Source organism: Ascidiella aspersa, chromosome 9 (assembly GCF_963924565.1).
Source record: "Ascidiella aspersa chromosome 9, kaAscAspe10.2, whole genome shotgun sequence".
NCBI lineage: Eukaryota > Metazoa > Chordata > Ascidiacea > Phlebobranchia > Ascidiidae > Ascidiella > Ascidiella aspersa.
The window spans coordinates 20,515,164-20,527,879 of NC_139455.1; the positions used below are offsets into that span (position 1 = coordinate 20,515,164).

Below are 12,716 nucleotides of genomic sequence, written 5' to 3' on the forward strand. Positions count from 1 at the left end.
TGCAATCATGTAAATCTTCTACAAACCTGTTTTATTGTTTCCCTTATCCAATTTGTTATTGCCTTTTAATTTCCAGTCGATATATTTAGCAAGTACAGCTACTACACCTGGTTTAGGCTATGAATGGTAGCCATTAGGTAATTATTCATTAGAAAGTACACCGGCGCGTTACTTACTTACAAACCAACTTGTTTTTGCGCAAATCAAGCAAAAAGTCGAAATTGATGGTCGATTTCACAGCATCTGTGTAGCTAAAGCTCAAATTTCCTAATTCACATCAGTGTGTTGAACGTGTTATTTCGACACAGGTTCTTGTTTAAAACAATTCAGCATTGAGCTTAAGCAATCATTCATTTTAAAAACAGCGTCGCCCCTATATATAATTTCTTTGTCGATTTCAGCTCGAAAGATATTGATTTATTTTTATTTGACATGTAATGTAAACAAACCCCCCAAAAAATTAAATAATAAAAACAATATTTTAACGAAACATTATAGCGTTTGTTGAAATAATTTTCGAAATATAAATCGTTCCAAACTACAAACTTGAATGAAATATACGCAGACATATGTGTCCAACAACTGTGATCCAATCCTTATGGAGCTGCTTTTTTGCCACCGATTACGGCTTACGTATGAAAAATACACTGATCGCAGGCTAAGCGAATTTGTCGATCAATGATGCATGCAAGGCAGGCTAAAAAAACAAACAGACTGCAGTGACGTTCAAACTCACGACCTTCGGTCATAACTTTAAACTTAATATGGTGTCTAATCTCTATTTAACACATTCTAAATATATGACTATTGAAAGAAATACTAATCAATCGTTATAGTTTTAACACGGTATACTTATCTGCTGCTCACCACAAAGCGTCTGCTTAACGTCATACGCAACCAAGACCAGCTTACTAAAAGCGGTATTTGTGTTAGCTCCGTTTCTAGAATTGCACCTTGTGGCCTAACCTTCGCGAAATCGTTTAATTCGCTTTATTAAACACTGAACTGTGTCGATTTTTACAAAAGTTTACGAACACGTTATGAACACAATTAGCATGATGAAAACTAGACAAATACCACCCTTTTAGCTTTCTAATATCGTCAAACTTCAAGAAAACGAAATATAACCCTTAAGGGTGATCTGTTAGATTGTTAGAACACGAACACCGGGCAATATACAAACATACAAGCATGTAAAACTATATTACCCCTCAATTATGCCGTCAATTAGGACCTCTCAACGTTGGCGAAAATTGTCTAACTTTCTGCAAATTCACACGGTGTTTTACCACCGATGCATCTTCCGCATAATAGTTTACCTGACCGCGTGACATGCCATGCAAGTATAAACTTCCACCGAAAGTAAAGGAAGAGCAAGCGATTCTTCACCGCATTTATCGAGATACGAGTCACTTCCTACGACGACTATGCCTTGCATATAGTATTTACTTACATTCGGGCAAGCCGTATACAGTAGTATTACGTAGTACTTTTAGCGACTTCCTGTTAATCTCAAAAACAGTCAACAAACAAAGAGCGCCGCCCGCATTAAGGATTTACTGGCTGCTAAAAAATACCACTTTTGTATAACTCTATAGCATAACTAGAAATCAGCAAATAACCACTGAGTAGTAATCTTTGAAATAAAGAACTTGCATGTTCGCTTTTTTAACGCAAAGACCATGTACTTAATAGGCACATTTACATGTTAGCCCTGCGCGTGCTAAAAAATCGTGACCGCTCATTATTGTGGAGACAAATGAGCTGCATGGTTGAAACGTACATTTTAGGTTGCGTGTCGCGCTAAACCAGTGTGTAACAGCAAACTAAACATTAGCAGGAAAAAAGCACACAGCTTATCTGTAAACTATACTTTTGTATCAGGGTTTCATTCTAAATCTAAACGAATAACAGAATGCTCAGATTTGATGTGTGAGACGTTATTAATATATATTTATTTAGCTTTTGTGGCACCTGATATTATCGCTGATTTTCCGTCTCATTGCTCTTTAGCTTTTACTAACCTATTAGCAGACCGTGTTCACGAAAATCATTCGCTCCTTTTTGACTCTAATGTAATAAATTAGGCATTTTAACTTTGCTTTCAAGATGACAGAAAGCATTCAAAATAGCTATGACTTAAAATCCCAACAAACAAGCCGCTATTGTGTCCTTTTTTACTCTAATCAGTTGTGATTTATACTTTATTTTTAGTTTGAAAAAAAATATTTGGATTGCGCTAACTTAAATCAAATCGTTCTCATTTGCATAAGTGCATTCCAGTAGTTTTATTTAAATGTTGATTGATTTGAAACGTTAAATTCCCTTTAATGCACTACATTCGCAGAATGAAATAGGCAGATGTGACTTGTTTCTCCCCGGTCCGTTTTTAGTCATAGTAGCTCATTCAGGAGAGCGACAACCCTTGAATGGCCAAGGTCGTACATTCTAATCTAACTCAAGCTATAGCTATTCTTCCAACACCTGGCTTGAAAGTAAACTCCTTCACGTCAACTGATTTGGGTTCTAACACTAATTTTGCGATGTGTTGTTTGAATAGGCTAATTAGGTGACCCTACACCAGTTGTTCAGCGGAAAAGTGATGCCCCTCATTTGGACTACACATTTGAGTTTAACAGTTGAAAAATAAAAATTCTTTAGGAGCTTGGCCCCCAAAAGACTGTTCCGGCCCCCCCCAGGAAAGTCAAGGGCCATGGTTGAAAAACCCTACCTTATCCCCCACGTCAATCAATCCAGCAAAACCTAATTAAAATGGCTTGTTACGCACTGCGTACCTCGTCACGCGCATGTATCTCGTTACGGTAAACGTTTTTTTATTTCTTATGCATGCCTGGCTGTAGTAGCTAAACGGTCTAATTTTGTTGGTTTGTTTATTTTGGTATTTATTTCACAAAATTCAACTGGGTTGAGTAGCCAGAATTTTTACACATTTTGATGTATTATTATGGTTTGGTGTCATCCATGCATTTCTGCCTAGTTTGTTAGCTGCGACAAGTTGGACCAACGTTTCTTGAAGCGAATACCTTAAATCTCATACCGGGCGTTTTAGGCTGCATTCTCTTATAAGTAAAGCTTGTATTTTGTTATTAACTAGTTTCATAATCGACAACCGTCTATCCTTTACAGAAAAGCTAACCTGATTCGAGCAATACACTTCAACCACCTTGTTATATCTTTGGCACACCGTCTCTGATTGTTATTCAGTCGACCGTCTCCGATTGTTATTCAGTCAACTCTTTACAATTTATTGAAACTCAACGAATCGTCGAAATTTGTCCTGGAGATAAAGCTAGGCAAAACAGTGTCTGAATTGCGAGTGCACAATCCCTCTCTAAATGTTTATGTTTTAAAGATAGGAATGTTGATCTAATTATAATCCGTCATAATTACTTTGACAGCACCGAGACAATGCGACACGCTTAGTCAAAGTGTTTCTATAGTTTTGTAAAAAAAATATATGAGGAGACCTTCTATACGCATTGTATTATTCTAAATACCCCATTTTGCGCCAATATAGAATTTTATTGCAAACAAAGAATAGCTTTGTTCGATGTGGAAACGACGTTCATACACTTCCGGTTTTTAACCTGACAAATAAGTGGTGAAGACATAGAAAACTAAGGTAATTGGATATGGACCGAGTAACGAGTATAGATTACAAGAAAAAAGTTAAAAATTCATGGTAAAGGAAAACAATCAGGCTACACATTCGACCCAATTTAGAAAGCGTATTACAGCATATAGTGCAGTGGTTCTAAACCTTGTTATTGTGTTGTATTGATTTTGATTAACCTCTTCGTAAAAGTATAACGTTATGACATGCAATCAACAAGAAAAACAAGCCAAACTAGAATAACCCTTATAAGTGCATTCAAATGAACATAAACACTGATAACACAAATGGCGGATACTAATTTTGGCATTCAGCGGTTCAATTTAGAATCTCATCTCAAATTGCCACAATAATTCCGTCAAACTTGAAAATTTCCACACTGGGAGTAAAACCAGCAGGTCAAAAACCACTAGCAAAGCGTAAAGGTACAGTAGAGAGCAATAACACATTCAAAATGTCCTGCTATGGTGCAAGGAAAATTCGTGTCGAGGCACAGTTTCCAAGTTAATTTCGAATCTCGAGCCTGACGAGGCATTCGTGCGGCGAAACAACCGCCGAAACGTTCTCGTTATCGAGAGGAGGCAAGTGCGGATTGGCACTTCGGACGTGAAACTTCTGCACTATCTTGACAAATACCATGAAGAACTCGATCCGGGCAACGCTGTCGCCGACGCAGTAGCGAGAACCTATCGAGAAAGGAATGATCTTGTTGGAGTTGACGAACTTGCCTTCGTCGTCGATGTGGCGCCGAGGGTCGAACCTGTGCGGCTCCGGCCAAGTCTCAGGGTCCATGTGTGCTCCGTAGATGTTCGGCATCACCTTTAAGAGACCATAGTCGGTATTATTTACCGATGGCTTGTAAACTTAAAAACACTACAATGTTGATCATGAAGCGTGAACATAATGGACTGATCCAATGCGCCGTTTGTTCCTTTTTCGCCAATTAAACATTATTGATCTTGTTACAAATGAAGCGGCAAGCTCGCGATTTATGAAATGTTATCCTAATAATGGCCAACCATGAAACCTCGTGAAAAAACAGATGGTGAACAGTCTTTTAATGCTAAAAATTTCGGATCAACATGACTCATCTTGGGCCTAAGATACGCGAAAGGCTAGAAAGGACATAATAGACTATATAATTATGTACTTGAGTTGGTCAAACAAGCGGTTCAGTCGCCCAATAATGCCAGCACATACGGTGAAGGGACACTCTATCGTGTCACGGCAATAGTGTCCGAAAACACCCAAGAACATTAAAAGGCATCCAGCTTACAGGGGTTCCTTTTGGAATCACGAATCCGTTGATCTCAACCTCGGCAAGCGTCATGTGTTGAACAGCAAGCGGCACCATGGCCTGGACTCTTTGCACTTCGAGGATAAAGGCGCAGGTAAAGGGCATCTCCGACCGCTTCGACATGCTCGGGATACCCGAAGATCCTGCGTAACAGCAGGTTAACACCGAACGTATATAAATTAATATCGGTTGAATAAGACTTTTATGACAGGTTCATTGAAGATGTTTGCGGCCAAATATTCGTATGGATTTTTAATCTAAATACAACACTGTGACGAAATCTACCATATTTCAGCATTATGCATGTTCTGTTGCCTTTCATTAGCAAGACCTTCTTTTTGACCTCTTGTATCTTTTGTAGAGATGCTTTAAAATCAGTTAACTTTAGTGTCTTCTTATTTGTTTTCTCGGGTTATATGCGCCGACACCGCGGGATCAATTGGTTCAGTTAACTGCGGTTTTGCGCCAAAATTTCAAGATTAAATGACAATTTCGGATGACAACAGTCTCTCTAGTTCAGGGGCCGGGAACCTTATTAGCTCAGGGAGCACTAAAAGCCAAATATTCCTGGTTGTGTTTCCATGGGAGCCATATAATACTATTAACATCTAGTTATAGGTTGGCAAAAATAGTAAATTGAAAAGGGAAGTTTTATTTGTTCTCATTTAAAGGGCAGAACATGAACTAGCTAAGTTTGCACAATTTTAAAACGGAGTTCCGTTAAAAGAATAGGGCCTTTTGAATATTAAGAGATTCCTTCAAACGGGATAGCAGTTTAAAAAATAAACAGGATTAGCGCGAAGCGCCGAAAATGTGCTACTATATGTAATTAAAAAGGAAATATAAAATTAGGAAAGCGGCCATGGTCGCGTGCAGTTTTATTTAGATCATGCTGTGAAATGATAGCTTAGATTTATTTGCAAGCAAGATTATTTAATCAAAAGAGCCATATTGCGTCACAAAAAGAGCCATATATGGCGTCACAAAAAGAGCCATATATGGCGTCATAAAAAGAGTCATATATAGAACCCTAAGTTCCCGAACCCTGCTCTAGTTCTGTGCCATTTACAAGCGTTGGTTTGTTTGTAGGGTCGCCTGAAAAATCACCGTTATTTCCCTGCCGGCTGAATAACTGTGCAGTTAAAGTTTACACGTAGTAGCTTACCAAGCACGCTCAGCACTTCCTGTTCAATTTGCTTTTCGAATTCTGGGTAGTTGAGCATGTAGACAAACAGCCAGGCAATCTCCATCGCTGTGGTGTCAGTTCCTGCCACGAACATGTCACGGCAAGTGGTCACCAACTGGATGTCCTGCGTTAAGTTGAAATGTTTTGCATTGTTTTTGCATTGTAAATTAATTTCCTATGCAAAGGTTAAATGATGGCGATATAGCGAACTAAACAAACTAATGGCAAATCGGTTACACGTATTTATACTGTAAAACGGAAAGAACTATTGTGTTTGTTGTTATGCATCAACCGGTACGGCCCGAGGTTTAGGGACTCCAGATGCTGGTTATGCGGGAACGTCATTTCTACAAATAAAGATAACCATCGCAGAGAAACTTGTTCGAGTAGAAAACAGGATTTTTTGTGGTTCTGACAGCATACTTCTCCTCGATTTTGCTCTACTGTCATATTCGAAATAATAGGCTGTATAGTATTGTACTTTAATTTTGTTTTTTTTATTTCGTTGTTTTGCATCACGCGGGTTTGACAATCCTTTGTTTAAATTAAGACAAAAATAAGGTCAACAAGGGTACCTGCCTTTCGTTATATACAATATTCAGAAAACTCTGTTATCACTTGTATTTAAAACCATTAAACACCTACTGTAAATCCGTGTTCCTTGGTTCTATTGCCGTGCTTTTGCTCGTAGAGAAACGCATCGATATAATCTCCGATGTGTTTTGGGTCGAATCGCTTCTCGTGTTCCGCTATCTCTTCTCTAATAACGTCTGCAAGAAGTCATATGTGAAGCCTGTAACAGTTTAACCTCTGTCTAACAAGAAACGTTTTTAAATACATTTTGTTTACTGCATTCCAAAGCCATTGTAGGTCGTTAATACTTCAAAAAAGAAATTGGAGACAAATTCATTTTGAACCGTACTACAAATATAATTTCTCTTTATTTCGAAAGTTAAGGAACATCAGGGTGGCTAGGCAAATCAACGGTTGACTTAACTGATAGAAAGTTAGAATAAGTAAAGGCAAAGTATATAGGTAATGGTTGTAGCTGTTTCTTTACATTGGCCGAAAGTGGTGGTGTCGGGGATGTCTGAACGACTCAGATACATAGGTAACCGACCTTTGGCGTCATTTACGGCATACGTTTATAATCGACAACCATCTACTGCAGCGGTTCTTAAAGTGGGCGACCGCCCCTTTTGGGCGAAAGAGATATAAATGAGGGATAAAACCTTGACCGGGGTGATAGGGGTGTGTGTGTGTGAGGGGGGAGTGCATATAAGTTTGACACTGGTCTATCACTTTGTGTTGGAACTATATAGAACTGTTAGTTGTAGCTGTTCCGAAATGCATCGAGACAGTTAAGGAACTACTTAACTATACTATATAGAAAGAGTGGGCAACTTACGGCTCGCGGGCCAGATCCGGCCCGCCAACGCAAATCATCCGACCCGCGATCTATTTTACAAACTGGGCACGAGTCCTTTGTTCATATTTTTTGGCTATTTTAACCACGAAAAAGCAAATATATTTTTGCGCTTTGTTAATCTTGTTCCTCCATCGGGTGTAAATTGAAAAATACCATAGTTTTATTGCTGGTGTTATAACAAGATGCGTAACTCTACACAGTTAACATCTGACAGCCCGCGGAGACCTTTTTAAGATTGGTTTTGGCCCGCGAATAGAAAATGTTGCCCCCCTGCTATATAGCATAAAAGGATTTTTCGTTTTGCTTACCCATGATATAGCTCATCCTCTTGTTAGATAGGGATAACGCGCCGGAAAAAGGTGGGACGTTTGACAGGAAGCTAAACACGTTGATCATGGCAAGTTTGTTTCCGTAAGCGGGATCTGAAAGCCTAAAGAAAGCAATTCCATGTATCAATATTAGGTTAATTACACGTGCTGATGGAACGTTAAATTAGGCAGTGGATAATAATAACATGCAGACTATTTAATGTTTAACATTATTTTTGTTTAATAGCATGTCGAGTGAATTACGGTAGATTTATTTAGTCGTTCACCAGTACGGAACTTATTGCTTCTGTAGGCCTAATGATCTCAATAGAAAATGCTAAGATGAAACTGACGGCAAAAATGAGAACTTATGTAATTTGTAGTAAATGTTTGTTTACTTACACATTATACACGGCGTCTATAAGTTTGTTGAAGCTTTCGTCGCCATACTCGAATCTCCTTCCAAAAGCCGTTTGTGCCACTATGTTCGCAGTTACACAATTGAGCGATTTCTAAAAAAATAGTTTTGGAAAAAATGTCAATTACTCATTAAACTGATGCCTTGACCCTGCATAAATATGTGTGATCAATAATTCAAAATTTCAAACTAATATTTATCTAGCGCCTATACCTTGAAGTCGATAGCTTCCCCGTTTGCACTTAGATCCTTAAGGTACGAAACAAATGTATCTCCTTCGTGGTTTACCAACGACTCCATTCTGGATTTGCCGAGCGTTTGTCTTAAGTAAAAATAAGAGAGCAATCAGCTGTTGAAATTCTAGTACACCGAAAGGCCATCGCAGACTCACCGAATCTGTCCATCAATGATGCAAGCAAATCAGGCTAGAAAAACAACTGCAGTGAGATTCGAACTCACGACCTTCGACAATACCGGAATCGTCGCTCTACAAACGGAGCTACATAGGCTTAAAGGGGATCCATTTAAGAAACAATCATAGGCCAATGCTTGCTACATTCTGTTAGCACACGGAACTTCACATTGAAGGGGATCTACAGTACCATACCATAGCCAGTACCATACTATACCACACACACACACACATATATGTGTTCAACAATAGTAATTTAGCCCTTTCTAAAACTGTCTTCTAAATATTGACCAGCGATTACGGCTTACCTAAAGTTGGAATTATTTGTGTTTTTCTATGGTACGATTGTGTTTCGATATGGAGAAAATGAATTATATGTTTCAGTACGGTACGTTAATCTGTTAATGCAATGAGTTCCGCGATACAGTATGAAAGTGTCTTCACAGATAAGTCTAACCATTACCCAATGTATCAGATGCATAACAACGTTATGCGGCTTACAAAAATTATTTAAAACATAAGAGAATATTTGGTGTTGCGGTGATGTCGTCGAAGTGTTGAGCCTTCGAAGTTTTGAGACTTTAAACCTTTACTTACTCTTTGATAAATTTTAAGGCGAACGCCTTGTGTGCCTTGTACGCTTCGCCATATCGCTTGAAAATGATTCCGTCGTGTTTCGTCAGTGTGCAAAAGAGTGCGATCCAAGGACGGTCAGAAAACGTGGAGCCTTGCTTGACGAAAGCCTGAATAAGCAAATCGTATAAACCTGCTTATTTTGCAACGTAATTTTTTGTTAAGATCAACATGCAGTGCCCTAAAGTCCCAAACCTTCTCAAGTGGTTCGGACATAACTCGACTGATAAAAAATCGACTGGGTTATAAGATTACAGAATGCTTTAAAACAACTATCACCGGATTGAAAAGGAAGGAGAGAGTATGAACATTCGATTAAAAGCAAATGGTTGTACAGTCCTACATCATAAAAATTGTAGTTTTCAAGTTCTTATAGTTTAACTCTAACACATAGTTTTTGGCATCTGTATAACTTACCCTCTGCATATAATAGCTGGTCGTGCGAGGTTAAATGCTACCCAACTTTACATTAATAAAAAGCTAAGGAATAGTTTTGTTACAAATGCATTTTGCCAAAAAAGATAGATATCATAAATATGCCTGACAAGTTTTGGCTAATAAACATCACGCATACCACTTAAAGCAGGGGTTCTTAAACTTTTTTCATCGTGGACCCATACAATTTTTTTTGGCCTCGAGTTGACCACATTAGGCAAAAAACTCAAAAATCATAAATTTACGTCACAATACAAATAGCTTTATAGTTCTACTAATTTTGGTCCACAAATGTGTAATGTAGTCTTACTGCATTCAGTGCAAAACCGTTTTATTTTTATTTAAACTGTTTTCTTTGATAAATTTATTACTTCCCCCAAGGGGTCCATGGACCCCAGTTTAGGGAAACCCTGGCTTAAGGCATAACTTAAAGTAAAAGATTTAGCTTCTCACGTTGTTGATGGCGTCGAACGTGTTAAGAATGACCATATCGGTGAAACCCAACCGAACCGACATCACAGGACCGTACTGCGATAGGCTCCACTTCTTGAAATCTTTGTGCGGATAGTTGGACATCAGGGGTGCGATCCCGAAAACGGGAAGTCCCCTTGGGCCTGGAGGGAACCGCGGGTGGGGCCTGCGGCGCCAAATCAGGAACAGGAGCCCGGCGAAAACGCACAGCCACGTCCAAAAGTTTATCACAGATATTTGACTGGCCACGTATTGCACTATTCCCCAGGTTACCATGTTCGATCAGTTTTAATACAATACTTTGCTGTTAAAGTGTTACAACTAAGCTAGGTCTGCCTAATGAGAACTGGACGGCACTGTTAGAAGACAAAAAAAGTTTTGGCGATGATGGCTTTTGGATCAGTTCATCTTAGCTATACCCACACATTTGGAAAGTTTTACGGTTGTAGTGAATGTGCATCTGCTTTTATCATGTACTTATATAACTAGACTTGGCGCCTACTCAGCAGCTGAACACATACAATGCGCGCAAACCAAAATACAGCTTTTGTTTCAGCCAACTTTAATAAAGTCCGTTTGGTTTTCAACCTTGTGACTAAATTTCGGAATAGGCGGCGTTTTACACGATTTGAAGAAAAATTAAGTTGTCGAACGCGTTTATTGTTATTTGAAACAGTTAATAAGTTTTCTATTGTTCTTTTTTGTGCAAATAAACACATTCCGTTTCACGTTTCGAGTAATCTGTTGACACATGACACCTGACAACTCAGAAGACGTGGTAAATCATGTATAAGTTAGCTATTCCGCATAGCAAATTTAATCCTAACGCCTGTTAAGCTTATCAACATACCAAGCCAGTGAGTGGTTAACCAACCAGTTTTGTAAGATACCTTCATACAAATTGTTTACCTGCTGTTTGACATGCCATGCAAGTATAAACGACTATACACACAGGAAGACCACGCAATTCTTTACCGCAAATCCTACGAGTCACTTCCTATACGAAGCCAGGCAAACACACTTTTAGCATTTACCTTACCTGAAATCGTGCGAAACGTAGTCCTGGTAAAATTTCCGAGAACTCGCCTAAGTCACCACATCAGTCAACCAAAACAAACTGCGTGACCTAGGGAAAGCCACGCGTCGGTAAAACAGCTACGGTGTTTTTTCTTTCGACGGTTTACCTGAATTTCCAAATATATATTGCCTGTACTCCTCTTACATATTAACCAATAAATGTTTCAAACGCTGTGTCAGTAAAAGCTTTTATTTTAAATACTTTTTTGCCATACAGTTTTTATCTAAATGTCTAAATACACTTTGGTCATATTTGCTTGCAGGAAAGTATTAATGTTATTTGAATCTGTTTTCAAAAAAAGGTATATTGCCTCTGCACATTTACAGTTAGTTTCTCTGCTGGGCTCATGCTGGCAAAGAAACTCTAATTGTTAAAACGTAAACGCTCATTATAAGAAAATGATTGTTGTCACGACTGTCACGTACATTTTTGTGGCGCGTTAGTGGAGCATGTCGTACAGCACCAAAGTGTGAGCTAAAACGAACAATTATGAAATAAAAACAGTTAACACAAATAGCTTTTCAAATAGAAAAGGTAAAATATATATATATATATATATTGATATTCAGCGTTGCCTTGTGTGGAGTCTTCGACCTGTTATTCAACTATTTGCTCTGCTCAAAATCATTGCACTGGCTGTCCGGTTGCAACGCAAGATTTTCAGACCTGTTGTTATCGCAGATTTTGCCGACTTATTCCACTTGCTATAAGCATATGCCTTACAACAAATTGACAGCTCGTTCACCAGAGAAATGTTTATCCTATTGCACTTCCCTTACCTCAATTACAATATCACAGACATTTAATTTTTGAAAAATATTGTTTAAATCCTTTCTAATAAGAAGAAAGAAAAAATAATAAGACTTTAAAACGCCGACCATTAGGCCGTTCTAATATCTTATACTTGCCATGAACTTACATATTCCCAATTGATTTAAATACACTGAATTGCAAAACTAATCCTTTAACTTTGCTGGTTAGGTCTGTTGTCGCGTAACATTGCAGCATATGCCGCTCCTTTCCTTCCTACTTCAACACAACAGTGCACGAATTGCGTTTAGGGTAAAACCCACTCATTCACTTTGCACGCTGGTCGGTCGACAAAACAACCCCATTGTTATGAGCGCGTGTACATTCCGGTACATAAATCCTAAGTCATAATAAATCGAGCAAAGGCAAATCCGGCAAGTCATATTAAAAAAAATAAGCGGTGCGGCTGCGTTGCATTGGGCTGTTTTTTTCCAAGAGTTTCAAGTGCACGAAGTAACCTAGCTCACTTTCAGAGTTATCAGCTCCCTTGATTTACAACCCTGACATTTTTCTAACTTTCGTAGATGTGAAATATATATGAAACACACGAAATAAAATACAACTAAATAAGCGAAACCGATCCAATCCCAGAACATTTAGATCGC

General features: G+C 38.5%; 2 protein-coding genes across 2 annotated transcripts in view; one reads left to right on the plus strand and one right to left on the minus strand.

Annotated features, from left to right (window-relative positions):
- The window catches only part of LOC146133514 (organic cation transporter protein-like), an 84,224-nt gene that overhangs the window by 61,772 nt on the left and 9,736 nt on the right, over window positions 1-12,716 (plus strand). The window lies entirely within an intron of this gene.
- On the minus strand, window positions 3,534-10,575 carry LOC146133519 (cytochrome P450 2U1-like). The gene is made up of 9 exons (XM_083397346.1): window positions 10,206-10,575; window positions 9,282-9,427; window positions 8,486-8,594; window positions 8,257-8,366; window positions 7,855-7,976; window positions 6,763-6,887; window positions 6,097-6,241; window positions 4,911-5,074; window positions 3,534-4,453 (listed from the first exon to the last, which is right to left on the minus strand). The coding sequence occupies exons 1-9, from the start codon at window positions 10,497-10,499 to the stop codon at window positions 4,139-4,141; spliced, it is 1,530 nt and encodes a 509-aa protein (XP_083253472.1). The 5' UTR covers window positions 10,500-10,575; the 3' UTR covers window positions 3,534-4,138.

Coding starts and splice junctions, on each gene's coding strand:
- LOC146133519 (XM_083397346.1), bottom strand. CDS start 10,499: ATGGTAACCTGGGGAATAGTGCAATACGTGGCCAGTCAAATATCTGTG. Junction 6,888..7,854: donor GAGGATGAGCTATATCATGG/GTAAGCAAAACG, acceptor GACTTCTTGCAG/ACGTTATTAGAGAAGAGATA. Junction 5,075..6,096: donor GGAAGTGCTGAGCGTGCTTG/GTAAGCTACTAC, acceptor GCTGTTACGCAG/GATCTTCGGGTATCCCGAGC.